This window comes from Wyeomyia smithii, chromosome 3 (assembly GCF_029784165.1).
Source record: "Wyeomyia smithii strain HCP4-BCI-WySm-NY-G18 chromosome 3, ASM2978416v1, whole genome shotgun sequence".
Lineage (NCBI taxonomy): Eukaryota > Metazoa > Arthropoda > Insecta > Diptera > Culicidae > Wyeomyia > Wyeomyia smithii.
Window position 1 is genome coordinate 124,428,192 of NC_073696.1, and position 23,811 is coordinate 124,452,002.

Here is a 23,811-nt window from a genome sequence, read left to right on the forward strand (position 1 = left end):
AAAAGGAACCTGCGCATCCAACGCACGATGAAGTTAAAACGCTGTGCAAAAAAGACTATGCTCCTCTAATAAGCATATAGGGATAATTCAAATATGGTGCCCTGCTTCTCCTCTCTGTCACTGTATGTTTATGATAGAAAATTTTAAGCCCGTTATTCCCCAGAATGTTACACCAAATTTGAAAAATAAAAAATGTGGAAAGAATTCATTCATTATTTCAGTCCATTATTCATTCATTCAATCGAACTACACTCCCATCAACTCTTTTTGCGTCAGTTTGGAGTTTTCCATTGACACTGTTGACGAAGTTAATTTCTTTTCAAGAAAACGAATGTTGCCAAATTTAACATTTGTTTCGAAAAATCAACGTGGAGAAAATTGTCAAAAGGATGGTTTAAATATCACGAACAGCCGTTTGTAGCATTAACGGGTATTCGGTCATCAACTGTGGTCATAAATTCTCTACACTATAAAAGTTTCACGGAAAAATTTGTACGACATGCCAATAAAATGCAGAATTATAAGTTTTGGAGTAACTTTTTTAAACCTTTTTCTTGTTTGAAGCCAGATTCATCTGAACGCACACAAATCCGCCCCCCACCCTTCCATCATTTCACACTAATAAGTTTACGTTAGTTTTGGATGACCACTTAACTTCATATTTCGCTGATCTATTTATTTTATTGTCAAATTATATTAACAATAATCATCCACGGGAAGCACTGCAGAGAAAAAAAAAGAAATTATCCTCAGAAAACTGTGCTGGTAGTACATAGTAAGCAATTTATACAAAATTTTGTTTTAGATGTTAAATATTTAGTTTTTGTTGTAAACCGGTACCGAAATAATACGGAATTAAAAAAAAACAGAATACACAGAATCAATACACAACTTTTGCTGTTTGCAATATTCCCATAATGAATGGAATCATAATTACTGTATCGGACAAAAATCATACTGCCAAGCGGGATAAGACTTCCTTCTATTTTCGATAATGAATTTACTCATACGATTCAATACACTATTTAACATAATAACATAATCTTATCAAAACCAATTACTTTCACAAAGTATTGTTAAGTTTCTTCTTTTGAACAAACATTTCGCGCTGATTTCGAAGTCCTGACGATAAATGATTGATAGTTTTTGTTAAATACATACTACGTTTCCCTGCAACGATCCAAAGTGGGTGTAATTCAGTTTAAAATCTCATGAGATATTCCCCTCTACTTACTACGGTCGCTAACAATGTTTAAAATGTAAAATTTTAATGTTTTGCTGATTCTCTACTAAGCGGAATAGTGTTTGAGTTGAGGAAAAGGCTTCGCTTGTGTAGCAGTTTTTTTCTGGGGGAACAAAATCACAATTAACATGCTGATAGTCTATATATCGACATCATTCACATTCAGCTTATCATCAATGGTCAACAAATCCTAGTATGGCGATTTCACACCGCATGGTGGCTTGAGGAGCAAATACTACTAGTAGGGTGTGCACCACTAACAGTCACTGTACTTGTACCAGCACCTAAATTTTGTTCCTGCAATTCAATTTTTATCCGTATGTCTTCCCTTTTTTGCTGAATTTGCAGCAGTTCCTCGCTTAAATCGTTACATATCCGCAGCAGAAGAAGGTTCTGTTCTTTCAAATGTTTCAGCACATCAGAGCCGTTGGAGCATTCGTTACCCTTTAAACGAACCTGCCGCAAATTGTCACTGAGCGCTAACATCCGTTTTTCATACTCAAGTGAGGATGATTCAACACTACGGGATGTAAGCAATGGCGGCACCGGATGTGGCGGAGACTGGGATCCACGAGAATGTTGCTGCTGAGGCTTACGATAAACCTCGAAAGCGCTGTTGCGTGAGGCCGTTTGCAGCGATGGTGTGCCAACGATGAGCGAGTTTGAAACACCGCTCCTAGAAGGATGTGCAGAGGTCGTCATATTGCCGCTGGCATCCAGTAGGATGGTGGTGACGTTATTTTCCGCAGATACCTATAAAATAAAAAAACGATTTAAAAGAATTATTGGTAAATTAATCTAACAACACGGAAAAATTCTTGCATATATTGCAAACCAAAACGTGCGCAGTCTATACACTAAATTCCGCTTCCAGAAATGAACTTATTTGTTCATAGACTTTGCTATAAGCTGTTGATATAGGGATCGAATGTAGGGTTTCGAATGGTGAGTTGCCAACCTGGGAAGAGCGTCAAACATAACTCCGGCCCCTGTATCTCATGCTTCCACGAGTCATATGAACAGACCAGTCTGCCAACTGGAACATGGACACAACTTACTAGCATTGCCTAGTAAATGTTATCATCCGGTAATAGCTAAGTGAAAAGGTGTGACTTTGACACATAAACTATCTTTCAACGAGAGAGTAATTACTATGCCAACCCTGAGCGTCTGTGCAGGTGGTGCGGTCTAAAACAGCGTCTGTTCTCTATGTCAGAAGCGGCTGATTAACGATTTGGTTACAGCTTGGGACCCTAAAGCTGACACGATGGTCCTTCCACGAGGGTTACGATTTTCACAAAGTTGGTTCACATGATAAGGTATAAGCTCAAGAACTAGCCAGTGTGATATTTACGAAGTCAAGAGTTGAGTGGGCAGTGGATTCCTTAACCCTTTATAAGGCAGTGGCAACTATATTGCCACCAACAACTTTCGTTTTTTTCTGCTTCATAATTACGAGCTATGATCAGTGATCAGATATAAACAATAAAATTTAATCACATTTTTTTAGCCTCGGCCCGTTAAAGGGTTAAAGCCCTTCAAATCGCCATTTATCCAGTACTTTTACAAAAAAGCAAGGATTTTATAGTCCCCTTTCTGGTGGAGATGTTCAGGGCTAGCATGATACTAAGCTACATTCCTAGTAAATAGCGAGAAGTCCGCGTCATATTTATTCCTAAGGAAAACGTGACAGCACAAGTCCTAAAGAATACAGACCAATCAGTCTAACTTCTGTCATTTTAAAAAAAGGTGAAAGAAATCATTGATCTACACATCAAATTATCTTACTTGAACAGTAAACCATTGAACAAATTCCAGTTTGCCTATCAATCTGGTAAACCAATTAAAACCACACTTCACATGTTGATTTCAGAACTAGAGAAGTCTTTTGATGCTAAAGTAATCTCACTGACAGCTTTTCTTGACATTGAGGGAGCATTTGACAATGCTTTTCACGAATCTTCAAAGATAGCTGCAAGAACGCGGTTTCGATATGTGCATCTCAAATTGGACACTTGCCATGTTAGCAAACCGGGTAACCGGGTAATAACAGCCAAATTAGGAAGATCAACTTTAATGACAAAACCAACAATGGGTTTTCTGCAAGAAGCGGTTTTATCTCCTATATTGTGATTCCTTGTAGTCGATGATCTTCTTAACAACTTAACAAACCTAGGATACGGAGTCATCGGATTCACTGATGACATTACTTTTTTAATTAGGGGTAAAAGTGGGCTTACTATTTCTAATAGAGTGCAATTCGCCCTGAACTACACATGATGCACTACATATGGTGTAAGTTGAAAGCACTAAACATCAACCCTTCTAAAACAGTCATAATCCCATTAACAATAAAGAGAAAGTATAATAAATGCGAAAAGTTTTTCGAAATGTTTACCAATCCTACTCAAAATGCATGAATATATTCTTGAACAATATACTGATTATGCATTCTGAGTAGGATTGGTAAATATTTCTGAAGACTTTGCATCCAAACCTATGGTGCTCTAGAGTAACCATGGTGAAGAGAGGGTTAAGTTGGTTGAACCATAGTTGGTGATATCCGGACGAACTAAGTACCTTAGTGTTATGCTTGACCATGAGCTCAACTGGAACGACCATCTAGAGTATGCAATCTCGAAAGCAAACAACGCTCTTTGGGCTTGCAACAATACATTTGACAAAAAGTGGGGAGTCAAGCCGAGGATGATTAATTGGATATACTCGACAATTATGAGACCCAGATTAACATATGCTTCGCTAGTTTGGTGGTCTAAAACTACTTAAATATCAGCTGAAAAAAGCTGGATAAACTTCAACGTCTGACAAGCTTATCAATAACAGGAACGATGACCAGTGCACCATCTAAAGCCTTAGAAGCTCTTTTATATCTTCTACCCTTGCATCAATATGTACAACTTAAAGCCGAAAAAGCTGCCTTTAGGCTCAAACGTGTTAAAACTTTTCAGGAAGGGGATTTTAAGGGACATTTACGAACCCTCAGGTTTTCAACTGAACACCTTAGTAACCATGAATGAAGACTGGAGGTCCATCCAGTCTTCATTCATGGTTACTAAGGTTCAACTTCAACGTTCCCTTCAAAGTGATTGAATCCAATTGCAGCGAATGGGAGAAGGACGATCACTCATATTTTATACAGATGGCTCTAGAATGGGTGAGTCTACAGGCGCTGGGGTCACTGGACCAGGAATTAATTCGAATGGGACAGTGGCCCACCGTTTTTCAAGCTGAAATAAATGCTATTTTAACATGCACAAATATTTGTTTGGCTAGAAAATATAGGTATGCCAATAGCTGCATTTTCTCAGATAGTCAAGCAGCTCTCAATACGTTAAAAGCATATACATGTCAGTCCAAGTTATTGTATTTGTAGTTTAAGAGATTGTATTCTATCCCTCCAACAACTATCTGCAACAAACGATGTTAATCCATACTGGGTGCCTAGTCACTGTGGTGTAATAGGAAACGAAAAAGCAAACATTGGTTCTTCGACTACATTCGTCGGGCCGGAGCCATTCTGTGGGGTGTCTACATCCTGTTTAAAATCAGAGCTTGGAGGCTGGGAAACAAGCAGTAGCAGTGGTCATAAGCTCCAACAGGAAAAAAAGGTCGGTTAAGCTTCTGGGCTTTGTGAATGACTGACATCTTAACACGCTACTTTGCGACGGCGGAGTAAACCTACGTCCGACTGAAAACTGAAGCCAGCTACCGTGAGACGCCCTAATTCTGCGCGGCTTCCAATTCTGCGCACTTCGTATCAAAATGCTGATGCTGTTTAGTTAAAAAGGAAACATAAGCAGAAAGTTTACAGTTAATATATAGGAAATCACTTCCAAACATCCAGAGGCGTCGCGTGGCTGATTTCGTCACATGTGCACCAAACATTTATTTAAGTTTTTTTCCTAGAATAAAAAAGGAACTCAAACCAAAGTGTTTGATGATTCAAATTGGAGGGTTTCACTAGTAGGCTTACTTGATTTAAAGGTTTTTATATTTCTATAATCGCATATGCCCGGAGTAGTAAGGTGTTATAGGTAGTAAGGTACCTGTGCAGTGCACATGTTGCACAGGTGGGCCCGACGCCACTGTAAACATCATTTTTGGAAATCTGCTTTTAATTGATATTTTTTAACATTCTAATAAGAAGTGCGCAGAATTAAGAGCCGCGCAGAATTAGGGCGCTTTACGGTAAATCGAACTGCAAATAAACGCGTTGAAAACTCAATACATGAGGGCGAGTGCTTCCAATGACAACAGTATCAACCTCCCAACGCTGCACAAAACCCGCTGTAAAAAATCCTGATAAGATCGGGGCACCAGCAGCGAGCTAAAAACCAGCTTCATAGTACTAAGGAAGATGCACCTACGCGTGGTGGGGTGGCAGCCGATCAACGCGAGGATGGGCAAGTTTAGAAAAAGGGCCGGTTCTTCAACTACAGCAACATCACCGTGCTCCGGCCACATATAGCATGATTTGATGATGAGTCTCTGATGACGAGAAGGGAACGCAGCTGGAGCGAAAATCTTCATCGGGGATATGAACGCTCAGGTAGGACGAAAGGCAATGTAAAACGGCCAGCGGTGCGTGAACTTTGCAGCTTTCCAGGGTATGATATCGAAGTATCTTCCTCCCCCGCAAATATATATGTATCCACACCCGTCGTTCCACAGATCACCCGACCAACAGATAGATAATCAAATCGACTATGTACGTTCAAACTAAAGACAGGACGAGCTCGTGTACCTGGGCTCACTGGTAACCAAGATACCAGCAGAAAATTCATGTTGATCACCGGAGGAATCTATAAATTACAGAAAAACTTACCATGTGCGTTTTACCAGTGGTGGTTGTATTTGAAAAATGTGCAAAATCAGCAAATCCAGGCACAGCTGAAAGTTGTTCGGATGTTGGAGTGACGCGTGGTGGAACTTCTGGTGGTGGTGGCATCTTTAACTGATCCTCCAATTGTTTGGTCAAGCCAGAAGCCCCAGAAACACCACTAGTTGTGTTGAGTTTAAGCTTGTTCAGATCTAAACTGCTGCTTCGTGTGTGACGGTGATGTGCAGGTCGTGGAGGGGGCAACGGCGGAGGAGGTTGATCCTTCTTACTGGCACTATTGATTACGGTTCCCATGACTGGGTGTCCAGCAGTACTGTTGATAACACTGTTGAAAGTGGCTGTATCAAGTGAGGTAGCCATAGAATCTACCACGATCACTGAACCGCTGGCAGAGGTCACACTTGGTTCTCGTTGTGGGGGCGGAGGTATGGCACCTACCCCCTTTGATGGGGGCTTTTTTGGCTGAGGTCTTTGAATAGCACGAAGATCCCCGCTGGTCAGTGAATCGCGTTGGTTTGATATTGGCTGTTGAGGGAGTTGTGTGAGCTGCTTTGGACTCGAATCATCCTGCTGTACTATCAAAATACCGCCAGTTCCGACGGTCACATCACTGTAGACTAGATTGCTATTATCTGCAGCTTCAGCACCTGGAAGGGTCATATACCTAATTTGAGACAATTCAAATAAAAAAAATAATTATTCTCTATCTTACCAACAGGTGTTACACGTAGTGGTACTGGATGCAAAATTTGTGGATCAGATACAATTGCCTGAGTCGTGCGTTGCATATCAAAGTTGACGGGTTTGGGTCCAGGACTAGAAACGTTCGATGTAGGAGATTCTGTAAATTTGGTCCATTCTTTACTGGAAATGTTCCACTCCTAAAACCGAAGGGTAGTTAGTGAGCTATATAAAGCTTGTTTAAATTGAATACCTTATTATTCAAATTATTAGGCGGTGTCATTGATTGTTCGTTTTTCGAGGGTTTTGTTTTTGAATGCTGCAGTGGAGATACCAGATTGGTTGGTGTTTTTCTACCAGAACTGGATATATTGTTCATCAATTTCGAGTTACCGGTTGTAGATGAGACTGTTGGTGAACTGTGTTCGATGCTTCCAACCGATACAAGTGTGGCAGTTGCCATTGAATTTCCAGTTGTTGATAATTGATGACTGAATTTTAGTTGTTCCGGATGTGAAACGATTCGTTGGTAGTCTTTTTTGTCGATGTTTACCCTATTACCGCTATCAGTATTATCATCGCTTTCGAGATGCAGTAAATCAGCCTCCTCTGGACCAATTCGTTCACGATCGGTAATACTGTTTCCAGTTTCTATCCCAATTCCACCAGTACTAGCACCTCCGGTCGAATTACCACTTTGTTGAGTTTGATTACTAGTATTTGCACCAGGTAACAATGAATTCTGTAACAAACTCGGCATCAAACAGCCAGGAAGAGTGCTTGGCACAGGGATGTTATTTCGTCGCAAAACTACCAAATGCATTGCCGCCGTGAACTCCGCCAAATTTAAAGCACCATCACGTGTAACATCACACATCTGCCAAATGTGTCGCAACTCTTCTATTGGTATACGAGATTTTTCGAAAAACACTCTGCAATAATTAGATTTTTTCTAGTACACGATGTTGACTGCATTAACATGAATCATTTTACTTACCTAGCCACTTGTCCACTGACTAACCCATGCACGTCAGGCTGTATAGTTCTAAACTGTTTCAAGTAATATTCTTTCTGAGTTTGCGAAATCTGATAAAAATATTCCAAATCAGTATCTTGGTCATCATCACTACTGTGTTTATCAGAAGACTCTTCTTCTGTGCCTAGCAACTGACGCTGTTCTTCACACACTAAACCCTGCCAAAGAGCCTGGTTTGCCCATGGACGTTCGGCTACACTGTTGGTTGGCGTCGGACTGTCACTAGCCGTACTCCACGCCTCTGGAGAACCACCGACTCCACTGCTGGTTCCACCTCCTACTAGCTTTCCGACTCCTTGACCTTTTACTTTGACCACGTGATGACGTTCAGTTAGTCTTAGTATTGAATCGTCGTTGTGTTCCACCTCGGAATCAGTGCTCGGCTGATCAGAGTTGGTCATATCGCCACTGTTGGACATGTTATCAACTCTTTCACGACTACTACTGCTACTAGTCGTTACCAGTTCAATTAGATCTTTGCCGCCTTTCATCTCAATATAATCTGCAGATCGATTGCCATACCCATTTCGTTCCGGTGGTGCCATCCCGGTGGAGCCCACCGAACTAGCGGTGGAGCCTGCACCGGATGCCGATACAGGAAGTGTTGTAGGAGATTCAATCCAACTGAATTGTGGCAATGGGAGAGTTAACGTGGAAGTGAGAATCTCTTCGCGCAGTGGCACTGACGCTTGATAGGCCGCAATCAGTTTTAGGCAACCATAAAACTGCTGTCGAGACAGATGCAGTGCGGTTTGAGGAATACCGACAAGTGATGTTATCTGTGAAAAATTAAATAAATAATTAACTTAGAATATACATCTGCATCTGTACAACTGCAATTAATTTAAAAAACTCAGGATGATCGAAACCGAAAATCTCTCCCAGAGTATACGCGATATTGAAAGGAATGGCAGGTGCAACTGCAATGCTATTTTGTGTTTAAAATGTATTGTAGGTAATATAAGAATAAGCACTCAAGTTTTACTAAAACTTTAATTAAATAATGAAACCCATCGACCCATTTCCAATTTTTTATTTGTCAATCTTTCTCCCTCACCCGGTAGCATAGAAACATCTGACAACATAAAGAGCAAATCTATTGCACTCGTTTTGATTCGGAAGCAGTTATTTATACCCTCTTGTATGAAGGAAGCTATTTTATATTACTATCGCATATCACGTTGAATATTCACATCGACACAGATAGGAAAAGCCACCAGCGATTGCACATCATCGTGCAATTTGCTATTTGCGGAAAAACACGACTTTTGCACGAAAGGTTGCAACACTGACCTGTCTTTTCTCATATCCGTTTATTTTCCTTCTTCTTTAGTTTGATACATGTCAATCGTTCATTCAATCCGTTGATTCACGATGCCAACTACTACTGGCATCCATTTCTTCGTTCTCGTTGCGTTGTAGCAAGACGATAAATCTGCTGAATGCATTCAATCATTGGATATAGCTACTACAGGTGCTGATTAATGAAGCTGAACTCAACAAAGCCACGGTTATTTGTCCCTCAACAAACTACACCTACTACATTCGGTATAGTTAGCCGGAGGCGCAAAAAGATCTTTAGGGGCTCTTTTACTTCTAAGTACGGACGGAGGTCGTTTGACAAATTAAAGCCGGTCATAGGTTCTATCATGTTATCTATCAAAGTCGAGTGTCATACAACTTCCCGTGCCGTAAGTTCTGCGACTCAAACGGTACGTTCTATTGTTTTAAAATGCTTTTGTATATAAACTGTAGCGTGCTATACGAAGCTGGGTATTTCATTTCAAGAGGACAACTAACAATTTCTTTGGACCAAACTAGGGATGGACGAACGGCTCACGAGCCGTTCATATGAACCGGTTCTTGAAAAAGAGCGAAAGAATGAACGGCTCACGAAAAAGAACCACGGTTCTTTGAGCGCACCAAAACTGTTTGGTTCGCGCGAACCCGAAGTTTACCAAGACAACACGAACTGCCAACGCTCGTGAATCATTGTGAACCATGAGCCGTTCATATGAGTCGGTTCAGAACCGTGAGTGAGCGGTTCAGAGCCGCTCTTGCAAAAGAGTCGTTTCGCCCACCCCTAAACCAAACCCAATAGTAACTACATGATTCAAACATTAGAAAAAAGACAACAATTTAATGTTGCATGTTTGTGAACGTGCACCTAACCTTTTTTATCGCAGGCCGTTATTTTTAAAATTGTTGAACAAAGCTTCATCAATATTTGTATCAACGGGTCGTGAGTTAGGGTCCTGGGTGGAGTCGCCTCCCCGGGCGTCGGTGATTGGCACAACAACAGTGGCGGAACTAGACCGACGGTAAATGAGCGAGAATAAAAAAAAATAAATATTTGTATCACACCCGATATAAAAAAAACCATCGAATTTGTGTTTCTTTTGTTTTTGTAAAAATAAACCAAACAATCACCTTCAATCTTGTTTGCATCCCCGTTTTTGTTCGAATTAATTCGAACGTTCGAACTCCCCTTTTTTCTGTGTGGACTCATCACTGCGACCTAGCGAACCTATACATTAGAGAAATGACAAGACACTCACCGTTAAGGCAACTGTCAACATCAAAACGGATAACGGCAATGCAAAATGATACAACTCGCCCGTTTTGATGTTGACAGTTGCCTTAACGGTGAGTGTCTTGTCATTTCTCTAATGTATAGGTTCGCTAGGTCGCAGATGGTCGGTGTGCGACCAGTCCGAACCAAGCCCCATTTTTTTCGAAAATTAAGTCACTGACGAGGCGGGTAAAATGTTGTATTAGGGATCGCAAGTGAAACTTGGCTGCTGACAACTGAGTCGAACATTGCTTATTCGGCAGCCGAAGAGGAAAGTTCATTTTCTTGTGCGCTCCGCAGTTCGCTTAAATTAATTTACCGTTTTTTCTAGCGCTGGTGAAGAACAGTGTGTGGTAGTGGTGAAGTGCTTGCTTTTGGCGCGTGTGCTGGAAGGTGCGGCGCTTGTTTTTTGGTTTGCTTCTTCTCCCAGAAGAACAGGGCGATTCGATCGAAGCTCCGGCGAGATAAAGGAGGCGGTGACGCCGTTTCTCAGACGGTGCAACATCGCAACTGTGCTGGAAGGTGTCGTGCTAGTTTTTGGCGCGTACGCTGACAGAGGAAAAAATCGGCGGCGCCGTTTTGCAGTCGATGCAACTCGAACCGCTAGTGCTGATTACAACTACATACAAAGATAAGTGACACTTTTTATTTATTCTCTCTCCCACTTGTGTATATACATAACTGATCCATCTTTCATTCTTTTTATACATACATATTTTCACTTTTTTTTTACCTTGTTAGCATTAGTATATTACATATTCTTATATTTGATACATTGCGCAGCCGTTGAATGGCGGTTGGGGGTCTGGCTACCCCACCGGACCTTTCATCCTCCTCAGAGGCTGAAGAGTCCGGCATGGACTTTGCCGAGATTCCCATAAATGACAACAACGCTTTCTTTGACGTAGTAAAGAAGCGTAAAAGGCCCCGTAAAACTGCCCCGATTGTCCCATCCACTGATGATGTGCCAATACGGGTCAAAAAGTACCAGGTGAACCAACCCGGTCTTCGTTGGGTCGTGTTTTTCCGTCCCAAAAATAAACCTCTCAGAGTTATGCAGATATGCAAAACTCTGAAGAAAGATTACACCAGCTTGACTGAGATTTTTAAAGTCAAAACGGACAAGCTGAAGGCAACTTTTTCCGATCCTCAACAAGCAAATGCTGTCGTCCAGGATCCAAATTTCAACATCGAGTACCGCGTTTATATACCGGCACGCGTTGTTGAAATAGAAGGGGTTATTACCGAGGCTGACCTCACAGAAGAAGATGTCATGAAAGGTGTTGGATGTTTTAAAAATCCATCCCTTCCTGAAATAAAGATCCTTGAATGCAGGAGAATGTACTCCAAGGATAATACGGGCAAATATTCCCCAAATGACTCGTTTAGAGTCACTTTTGAGGGAAAAGTACTCCCGGATTTTGTCGAGCTCCACAAGCTTCGACTACCCGTAAGACTTTTTTTCCGAAAGTCATGACGTGTACGAACTGTTTGCAGTTAGGGCACACGAAAACCCACTGCAATAAGAAATCTAAGTGCTCCAAGTGTGGTGAAATCTCCGAGATTAACCACACTTGTAGCGAACGGGACGTAAAATGCTGTCTATGTGGAGGTGAACCACATAAAACAGAAGCGTGCCCAACATATAAATCACGCTCAGAAGCGTTGAAAAAAGCGACCAAGCAACGCTGTAAGCAGTCATTTGCACAGATGCTGAAGACTGCCTTACAGCAACAGGAAAATCCATACTCCAGCTTGGAAAATGACGAATCCAATGATGATGAAGAGACATATCAACCGCTTCCGTCAAGCGGAGCTGTGCGAAAACGGCCCAACGCGTCCTCTCCTAAACTTCCTAGAAAGGAGCAGAAAAAGACGCTTACAGACACTCCAAGAGGAACCCCCCCTAAGCAAAACAACGCAAAATCATCGCCTCCAGGATTCAAACTTAATGCTGAGGCTAACAATTTCGATAAAGAGTTTCCCAAATTACCAGGAAAACAATCTGCTTCCGCCAAAACACAGTCATCGGAATCTGAAATACCGACCACTGATGGACGTATCTCATTCAAAATGATCGTTGAATGGATATTTACCACTTTTGGTCTATCTGATTCCCTCAAGAGTATGATTTCGGCTTGGCTTCCAACAATTTGCATGTTGGGTAAGCAACTAAGCACCAAATGGCCCCTCCTCGCGTTCGTATCCTTCGATGTCTAATTCAGACAGCCGAAGTGACGAATCGACAACAAGGATCATACAATGGAACTGTAGAAGTTTGATCCCCAAATTAAATAAATTTAAACTCCTACTTCACGATAGCAAATGCGATATTTTCGCACTATCTGAAACATGGTTGTCAACTGATACGACACTAGCCGTTCAAGACTTCAATATAATCCGTTTAGACCGAGGAAACTCTTATGGCGGAGTGCTCCTTGGTATCAAAAAATGCTACCCATTCTTCCGTATTCCTCTCCCAGCAATTGATGCAATAGAAATTGTTGCTTGCCATATAACAATTGCTGGGGAGGGCCTCACTGTCGCATCAGTCTACATTCCGCCTAGAGCGGTTATTAACCGGTTGCAGCTGTCGCAAATAACGGAACTTCTTCCGACTCCACGCCTCATCCTGGGAGATTTCAATTCTCACGGTACGGCGTGGGGCGCATCCAGGGATGATAGCCGCGCTGTTCTTATTGAAAGCTTTCTCGATGACTTCGATATGACCTTATTGAACATACCTGGGTTAGCTACGAGAATTGCAAGGCCTCCAATACGAGAGAGCACATTAGACTTGTCGATGTGTTCCTCCTCAATGGCTTTGGACTGCAAATGGGAGATTATTCATGATCCCCACGGTAGCGACCATGTGCCAATCAGTATTTCGATTATGAGCAGGCTCCATTCTGCTACCACAGTCGAAGTAGAGTATGATCTTACCCGGAATATTGATTGGGAAAAATTCTCGTACACAATATCCCAGGGTCTCGAAACAACGGATGAGCTTTCTCCATCCGACGAATACAACTTCCTTGCAACATTAGTGCTAGATAGCGCGTTGCAATCTCAGAAGAGACCTGCCCCTGAGAATAAGCTGAAAATTCGTCCCAACAAGCAATGGTGGGACAAAGAATGCACCGAGATGAAAAAAGCTCTAAAAGCATCATACATAGCATTCAGGGATGGTGGTTCAATTGAGCTTTATGATCAGTTTAGGGAGCTGGAAATAGAACAGTCTAAGCTGCACAAACTGAAAAAAAGATCATACTGGCAAAGTTTCGATTTTGGAACGTTTATCATATTTTGTATGTACTGCTTAACAGAATAAATTATCGTTTGGAAGGAAAATATTGCGTACACAACTTTTTTCAATTACATTCCCACAAACTGCATCAATATCAAAACAAACTACACTCAAAATATTTTTCACATTATCGTTACGTGAAATTTTCTGTACTTATTTATTTTCTGTCATTTTGCATGATTTATGTGACAAACATAACATCTACGTGAAAATCACATGCATACTATGTTTTATCACGTAGTATCTACGTGAACTTGGCAACGTCGAACCGAATGTCATAGCAGAAGTATCGCGTGAACTCTCTATGTGAAAATACACAGAAATCAAAATGGCGAAGCTGTTGTCTAACTCAGTCTCTGACAATAAAATAGAATTTCTCGACGGCTTGCCAAAAAGTGAGCTTTCGAAAAACCGTACGAATTTGACATCGAGCCTTGAGCTTACAGGTTTCACACAGATTTAGTTCAAAGGTCGAGGAGTTTCCTATACAAAACAATTGCAGCTTACAATAGTAATCGCCGGCAAATGTCGTAATATTTGTCCGTTTTTATGTCGTTTGATTCATTTACGAATTGGCGAGATTGCATGCGTGTGCGATTTATCAAGCAACATATTTCTTTAATTTCTAAAAACTATTTGCCGTCTCTTAAGAATTGGGGAAACAAAATTTGGAAATTTTACGTTGTATCAATCGTAGTAGCTAGCAGATAATCAAATGCTTTCCATTTTACCGGTAGTTGAATTCTACGTGAAATTCACATTAAATGCATATGTCTGCTGTTTAAGATTCATAGGATAAATCATTTTACCAGATCATGATGAACTCAAATGACAATCACGTAGAATCTACGTGAAAATGACAATGGAAAATATTCACATAACTTTTCCGGTAATTATGACGTGAAAATTATTTGAGTGTAGAGAACTGTCAGACTTAAGTTCACATTGCGTTCCGCGTGTACTTTTTCTAAACTTGAAAGTTCAGAAAAAGTTCCGCGTCAGCCTTTTCTGAACTTTCTAGTTCGCATGAGGTTCCGCCAGTACTTTATCTTGACTTTCAAGCTTAAAGAGAGGCCCGGTATGTTCCTAGCTATGAACGTGTAGGTAACGAAGAGAAAGCAGCACATCGAGTAAAATCGATTCTGATCTCATATAGCGGGAACGGAGCAGTGGTATGAATCTAGGCTTCCAAGAGGGATGACTCGAGTTCGAAGCTGGTGTAGTAAGTTGCGAAAAAAATATGAAATTGAATTGATTAATGAAGCCAGGCATTATTCTTCTGATCTAGATTTCTTCAGTAAATGATAATCATAGGAATACACTAACACGAATAATGAGTGAGGAAATTGAAAAATAGCAAATTGTTTTTATTCTAAGTTTTTTGAAGTTTTCTTTTCAAGCTGAATAGCGCTCTGTTCAGCGACCTACCCGAACTTAATGTGAACTTTCTAGTTCGGTTTAGAAGCTGCTTTGCATGCTACTGGGAGTTTATTCAACAAATGCGAAATTGCACGGTTATTTACTTAAAAATTGAGCTGAATAGAATTCTATTCATGATTGGCTGATTTGTCTATGAATTCTACTCTTATCCGAACTTACTTGGGAAGTTCAAATTAAAACTTAACTTCCAAATTACTTGTTTGTTTTTCAACTCTATACATGGATTAATCAGTCTATTTGGTATGCTTGAATAAAAATAATCTCTCTACTAATCTGCATATTTAATCTGATTTAATTGGATTTAGAATATGATCCACCGATTTCTCAACTTATTTCGTATGGTTCAGGCAATTTTATCACCAGACTAATCCACCTGTTTCGTTTAGTTTCGTATATGGGCTCGAACGAAATCACCCTAAAATCATTCGATTTTAGTTGGTTTTCGTGTAAATTGTGTAAAAAAAATGTGTAAATCGATGTTTTTCTAATATTTCTTTTACATAAAACACCGGGAAAATTTATGAAATATAATCGGGAGAACCGGGAAGAAAGCGGGAAATCGTAAGTTGATTTTGAGTGGCCACCCTGTGAATATGGGGAAAAATAGGAGGGTCTTTTTATCGGGTGTGTTGTCGCGGTCAAATCTCATATATTTGCTGCGTATCCAACATCTCAACGGTCCGCGGTACCCCTGACAGATATGAAAAAAGTCCAGCAAAAATTCCATTTAACTTGAAATGGTTGCAGGTATCTCTTCACTCTCGCATTAGAAAGAGATAGCATGATGTCATCCCCTTGGTCTGGCGTCTCTTTCTTGCTTGCGTCGTGAGTCGCGGTGTCGTTTTTTATTCCAGGGGCGGGTGTGCACTGGCCCAGTAGAATAAAGAAATTCGCTCTCAGTTGTACGTTGAACGTATGTGACTGTACTATTCGGTTTTGTTGTTAACCCACTCTCTTCTATTTTTTTTTTCTTTTTGCGGCTGCGAGATGAAAATTCACACCAAAGAACAACTGAAAGAAGCAGGTACGTGACACAAAGCAGGAACGCGAACGGTCTTGCATGGGACATGTCAAGAGAAGCGATCGAGGACAGATGACGGCATGTATGAAGGTAACAGACGTCAAGAGAAACGACCAAAAAAACGAGAAAGACTGCCGACATGAGTATCGACGGCAGGATGGCTGGATAAGGTATAGCCAACACGGTGGTAAGTAAGGTAATATCGGTAATATGAACAGGTGATAACAGGTACGTTCTCCATTCAAATCATATATTTACCGTTGGAACCTCCAGTGCAAAGTAAATTCGCTCACCTGTGTCTTTTGTCTTGTCAGGTCGAATTTGCTCCTGGAGGCTTTGACCTTACATTCGCTATATAACTTGGGTTAGTGCAGCAGTAACCAACAAAACAATCCGAAACCCATCTCGGCTAATCTATCAGATAGCCGAAAGGTTGCAGTGTCGATGTAAGCAACATGGCTACAGTCGTCTGTAATGCTATTAGATTCCACTCAATAGTCCCAGCCTTAGATTCCAGAATATTAACGCTGCAGCTGGGCATAAAACACACATAAATTTTCCTTCGAAATTAAACTTGTTCATCCACAATCGGATCAAAATTGAAGGAGTTGTAGATATTTGAAGTTAAGCTTAAAATGGGGACTTTCGAACATTAAGTGCTTCCAAAAATCAGCCGTTCAACCGATTTCCATTAAACTTTGGGAAAAGGTTTTTCCGGAAAAAACTCAATCAAAAATATTGACTTGAAAATTCTAGGTTTTTCCGGCCTCCGACCCATATTGCATATATATATTTGATCACGTTAGGATGTTTACCAAAAACCGGGGATAACCATCTTGGATTTCAAAATGAAAGTACTCTTTGATGAAAAATAGAATAGAATAGAAATTCATCCCGGCATCATCCCGATTTCAGAAATACCCATGTTGACTGTTTTCTAGAAACCGGAAGAACCCAAGCAGCAAAATTTGTTCCGGTTATGAACTTAGTGCATCACAGCAACAAATTCTTATGCGAAACTAAGTTGCGACTACATCTCAGTTTCTTATACAACGACAAAAATAGCGCAGGAGGCGGAGCCAATTGCAACATTTTCGTTGTTTCATCACAAGTTTCAAGAATGAAACAATGTGTATGAACTTATGCGTGGAATTTGATAACAACATGGTGAATGCTGCATGGTCAAATTTTACGAGGATGTATCGTAGCAGCAACTAGGGTGAAATAACAACTAGATGGCGTTATAATAAGATTGTAAAAAGTTTATGGCTCTGTTTTAAATTTTGCTTTCCTTATCATGCTCATTAGGGTGTCCCAAAAAAATCGATGTTGAAAAAGTCAAGGTGCTCAGCCCTAAATTGAAATATGATGTTATTTATAGCATTTTTGTAGAACATTTCGACTTTCTAAAAAATTGTTTTCAGGTTGCCCAAACGTGATTTATGAAAAAATGACTTTTTCAAGCTACAAACCCACTCTTTTGCACTTTTTCCAATTCTGTTCGATTCCAAAATTTTTACATATATTTTTTTTGTTTTGTGGGGTTGTTTTTGAATATTTTGCATGGTTCAGTTCAGCATTGCATTCAGGTTTTTGACACCCAGAGCCTATTAAACATCATAAAAAAAATATTTTTTATCATAATTTTTAAATAAACTCCTTCAAAACACAAATAAAAAAATATTTTGATCAAGAACTGAAATTCTCATTGCAAAGCGGGATTTACGACGAAAATTTATATGAAAAAATATCCTTGATATCTTATCGGGGGGCTGAGATATTGTCATTTTTCTATGTGATGGAAAACTTTGCATTTTAACAAATATGTTAAATAACTGTTTTATTTTGGGAGATAAAAAATAACAATATTCAGAAAACAAATGCATATTTGGATGGCTGATAACTTAGTAGAAGATTTAAAAATTCGGAAAAATCTGCGAGAAAAGTTAGAACGAAAAATGTGATGTGATATATAAGAGATAGAAACATGATGTCTTCGGTAAACTTTCTTGTTTTAATATAACCTAAAACTTTGTCGAAGTCACCTTGCGTCTATCTTATTCTGATTAAAAAGTAAATTTTTCATCTCACTCATAGGTGGATTGATCACCCATCTTTTTACATCAAAAGATGCATTTTCGAATATCCTGAAACTCCTTCGAACATACCTTATGGCTATAATCAATATTTGAATCACTATTTAGGAACTTATACGCACAAACCGCAAAATAAAATACTGTGCCATGGAGATATTGAGCTTTAGGGGCATTTTTGACAAAATCCATCACATGTATAAACGCCAATATCTCAGCACCCCGATAAGATATCAAGGATCTTTTTTCATGTAAATTTTTGTCTTGAATCCCGCTTTGCAGTAAAAATAAAAGTAAAAAAATCGTTAAAAATCTGTCCACGTGGTATGTGGATGGCCCCTCAGCACCTCAGCGTGTTAATTAAATCCAAAGCAATTTATTTCATTTCGTTTTAGAGACCCACACTTTTTGGACGACTTCCAATCCAAGTATCCAAAAGTTACAACGCAGTAAATAACCTCATCTAAAAAAAAAAACAAATATAAGGCAAACGATCGAACAAAATTTGCTGTTACATAGCTTGAGAACATGACAGTAACTTTTAGAAGTATTGTTGTGTTTGTTTTGTGTATCTCGCAAGCATCACGTTGGCAACTTATATGCTCCACCCACTAGATCTATTCAGTAAAGGTTAGGTTTTCAAATGCCGTTTACACGTTTCAACAACAAATCCAACCCCGCGAATTACGTTGTTGGTGTGAAGATCTTTGAAGCAGCGATACAACTTTACTGCCGTGATATAACATTATGACGTACATCCATTTGATCAGTTTCTCAGTACGGCCCAAAAACGAACGGGTTACTTGTCACTTTTGTATTGAAATGGTGCATACGTCATTTTGTTTTCTTGATTTTATGCAACGTACGAATAAGTAACAAATAAAAGAAAGATACCAAAAGATGGGTTTTCGAATAACGAACAAATTGGCATAAGAATCCCATATTTGAAAAATGGCGCTTACGTCAGTCTGCGAGATTACGGCAGTTTAGTTGTTGCTTGTATCTTTACCATTTCATCGTAGTAACAAAAAATGTTTCTTAAAACCTCGGAATTTCATTAGTGCAACAAATGATCACAATTTATTTTTTTGTTATGTTTCAGTTGTTGCTTGGGAAGCCATTTTGGAACTCAAAACAGTATCTGTGGTCGGATTGAAGCATCCGAACATGATTTCGATTCCGCAAATATTTTTATTAGATGATATTCCGTCACTTCAGGCTGTTTTTCAGAAACAGGAAGTCACTATTTCGGGTTGAAAATGGTGTCTAGAATTGTTTTGGCTTTTGGCCATCATTTCGATCCCGGGAATACTCACATTAGATAACATTTAACCAAATTAGGTTGTATTCTGGTAGCCGAAAGCAGTCATTTTGGATTCGAAATGGCGTCTGAGTTTGGGTTCGAACTTCTGTGAATGATTTCTGTTTTCAAGAAAACCTGCAATATTTCAGACTACGTAATCGATTTGGACAAAATTAGTGTCAAAAAAGGGCTACCTCTTAAACCCTTAGCTTATAAAATTCACGAAAATTACACTTGTGGTTCAAAAGTTACAAAAAGAAACGTGTCAAAAAAGTATTTTGAACATATTTTTCAAAATATGTAATTTATTCTACAAATAACACCATACACAATTAATTTATCTCAGCAAACTTCCCAACAACTCCACCGAGCTCGGCAAAGTTTTTACCAAATGTCAGCAATATATTTTGACGAACATTCAGTAAAAGTATCGATCTACCGTAAACCAGCAAGTATTGACATTTCGTTTGCCGAAGTTCTTAAAAGTTCTGCCGAAAACTTATAGATCATTTCGCTGAATTTATCAGTTGTTGAGTTCTCGGTAATGAAGTCTAAGTGTGTACTATCTAAATCGAATAATCAAAGTCCGACATTATCAATATTCTGAGATCGTAATAAATCAAAAGGGAAAAACATGTCAAATCGGTCCAAACTCTGTCCACGTAGCGTGACTGGGTGATACCCGGGGCGGAAAAATTTTGGTTGTCAACCTTCCAGGATGCAGCAAAATTATGTTGTAACTTATGGGAAAAATGTATATAAGTTTCGCAGGGTTCGCAGGGAATGTAGATGGCCACTAACATTTTTTCGTGTTTTTTCGAAAATTTGCTGCTTAAGAAATGAAATGAGAGTTATTACACTCGTTTTAAAAAAAATGTATATTGAAAAAAAAAGAAATAATGAATTCTCACCAAACATGTGTCATCCATGTGCGATATGTAAACAAACCACAACTTTACGTTTTTGAATGAAAACAAGCAAATCCTTTTAGTAAGAGTACCTAGATTGTGCTTGTATTGTAAAAAACGAAAAAAAATGCTTATTCACACATAGCACATGGGCCCTTTTTAAATGTTTTACAAGAATTATGGCTTTTAAATGTTTTACAAGAACACAAACTGAACACAAATGTGTCATATTAGAAGATAAAGAAAAAACTTGTCCCGATCAAAACAGTAGTTACAGCCACCAAAAAAATAACAACGGTCGATGTAGATTTGGAACTTTTAACTTTGTGTTTATCTTTATTTTTCTTTGTCTTTCGTATGCTTTTAATCCAAATTAAACACAAAACGATAGTGTTTTGCATTTAAAAAAAAATCTAACCTTATCGGCGTAAGTCATATGATTGCGTAACATTTCAACAAATTTTAAAATAAAATGTTAAATAAATGGTTCATTTCTTACTAACATATTTTAATTGAGTAAATTTTCACTATGTTGCAAGAGTTTATAAATTTAAGAAGAAATTCGATTATGTATTTAAAAAAACATGCAAGGATAAGAAGCAATATTTCGAATTTCAGAACCTAAATAAGAATCCGAGCCTAATCTTATCTGAGATAAAAAAAAAATGCATGATCAGACTGGCAACACTATATGACTCATTGAGCATTTAGTAGCCGTACAATAGTATAAATGGATATGCAATAGTATAAACTTGTTCAATGGGGATGGAAACGAAATGTACACTAGCAGCACGCAGCAACTTTTTGATAACATCCAAATATGAATTGTTTACCTTGTTGATAATTTCGTTGGAAAGATTTGCAGAGCGAAATAATGATGTCGCCTTTAGAGCCGGAATCTTCCCACTGCTGTCGGACGTCTCACTGCATATTTTGAACAGGTCATTATAGTATCTTAGTTCTGCCTCCGAGAGCTCGTCCATTTTTTCGCGGCTCGAATTTTTCGAATGCAAATTTCAAAAAGTCTAAAATATTCCAGCTAACTTTTTTGAAACAACTTGTATTTTATCCCTTTGGGGCGTAGTTCTATTTTCTACTGTATAATCGCTTGCCAGAATCGGTATTTTGTGCTTCAACTACTTGTCAGTTATTGGCTGTTTTAGATTTTAAAAAGTCCTATGTATGCTGTTTATTCGCACTAGTTGCACTTTTAAAATTGTCGCTATCGCTGCTATTACTGGTCACTATTTTTAGTACCTATGTGCCACCCAAATTAATATAGCATTTTTGTCAATACATAAATGTGCACCAGCGTTGAAATTTGTTTCTCCTTACGATTGTATTGTTGGATGTGAAACAGTGAAAAACACACTAATATAAATGAATTTTCCACATTTTATCTGTTTAACAAGAGTATATCAAACCAGATTAGTAGACTGACAAATAAATGACTAAAAATTTCACACTTGGATGTTCACGACAAAACTATTAATACGGAAAAGACTGCTAGTCTGCTTTTATCAAATACTTGACAGCTCAGATGACAGGTTGAACTTCTTCAAGGGATAGGACATACAACGGGATAGCTCAACTGGTTCGACAGCAATGTGGTATACAAAGGTGAGGAAGAAGAAGACATTCGTCTGTATTAGTAACGAAAAAGAGGTAAATAGAAGCACGTGTTGGGGTTGTGACGTAGAACTCCAAAAACAAGAAAATGCCATTTGGAATTGTGTTCCGCATTGTTTGACGACGCAGGCAGGCATTCTCAGCCGTAAACTGTCATGACTTGTAAAAATTTCTTGAAAAAACTGTACCGAACATTGAATTTTGGGCATTGTTTTTTGACTTCTACGTCATCACTGTTAACAAAAAAAGACGCCCTTTAAACCCGAGACTCAAACCATCTCCGTACCTTTCTATATTCCATTGGGACAGGGCCTCCACTGACTGCACTTAAACCAACCACACCAATGAGTAGAGCTCTCGCAGTGAAATAGCGATTAAAATGACTGTCTGACCGACAGCTGGCGCTGCAGTATAAATTATGATGATGATTTGGCTGTCATGGACCAACTGGTCTGCGCCTAAGGGGCGACATCTGCCATCTTACTCTTCTTCCTCATCCACCTCGATGATCCCTGTTGTATTTTCCGTAAGTGATGCCATTCACTCGGAAAATACTTGAATGTTTTAATGCTTTTTATCACCATTATGCACAATCCCTCCTGCAGGCGATAGTTTTACCGTCTGCGGGTTACCGGAGAATCTGCATCTTTAATATACTTAAAATCGATCGTGTCATCCATCAATGAGTATGATTCATCCATTGACCCATCTGAATTGTACTTTCCGCACAAGCAATATGCCTGGTATGTTCCAAACTTAAACCAGAACGGATTCAAAAGTAGAAATAAGCTCACACAACACTATTTACTCCCGACATTGAGCAGCGGTATGCTGTTCTTATGCTTCACGCAAAACCGTATTAACTCCTTGCGCACTTTTGGATCTTTTGGTGGTAATTGATATTAGTGATGATCCAAGTCGGATCTCCTACTACGCCCATATTTGTACTTTTTCTTAATGTTCACTTGAAATTATTTTAGATTATAACAGGTGACATCATTAAAAAACATAAATCAAAACAACGAACAATAAGGCAATCCACGGGTGACGTTTTTTTGCTTGTACGTTTGTTATTGTTGCTGTTTTTCAAGCTGTAAAATCAAAATACGGCCAAAACCGAAATCTTTTAATGTCGGCAATTATATCAAAAGTGATTTTATATTGTTGTATTTAGGATTGGCACTCGCGATACTAGAGCTACCGATCGGATAACATTTGTTTTTCACGCTTCTGGATCCGGATTGCATCCAAGTTGAGACCGATTGAACATACATAAAACTGTCATAAGCTGAAAACAGACTGAAATCAGCTGATCGCAACTGTCTCGTGGATTGCCTTATGTTGTTCACTCGGGGTTTTCAATTTCAACCAATCAGCGAGTGGTTCCCAAAGTGGATGCAAATCTATACCCAGTTGTCTCCCCTTAGGTCTGCACCAAAGCGAGAAAAAGAAAAAAAAATCAAGATTCCATTTGCAGTGAGTTATCACAAGTTTACGTAGCGGGAAACTTTAAAAATTTAGATTTTATTCACTAAACGCTAGATATAAAAAAACATATAATTCCAACACGCTTTGCACCCATCAAATCCTGTAAAAATATAACCTCAAATTAGAAACGAAACCGGATCTCATATATTTGCAATTTTATATGTATTTTTTTGACAGTAAGCAGTCTACTAGATGTTGCTGAATGTTTCTAACCAGCTGTATTCTTCTT

At 39.2% G+C, this 23,811-nt stretch overlaps 1 protein-coding gene across 1 annotated transcript; it reads right to left on the minus strand.

Moving 5' to 3' along the window:
- Positions 1-965: 965 nt before the first annotated feature.
- LOC129729834 (ralBP1-associated Eps domain-containing protein 1) lies at positions 966-21,992 on the minus strand. The gene is made up of 6 exons (XM_055688677.1): positions 21,299-21,992; positions 7,783-8,600; positions 7,039-7,717; positions 6,817-6,985; positions 6,090-6,751; positions 966-1,996 (listed from the first exon to the last, which is right to left on the minus strand). Exons 1-6 carry the CDS (start codon positions 21,446-21,448, stop codon positions 1,448-1,450), a joined length of 3,027 nt encoding a protein of 1,008 aa, XP_055544652.1. The 5' UTR covers positions 21,449-21,992; the 3' UTR covers positions 966-1,447.
- Positions 21,993-23,811: the final 1,819 nt, after the last annotated feature.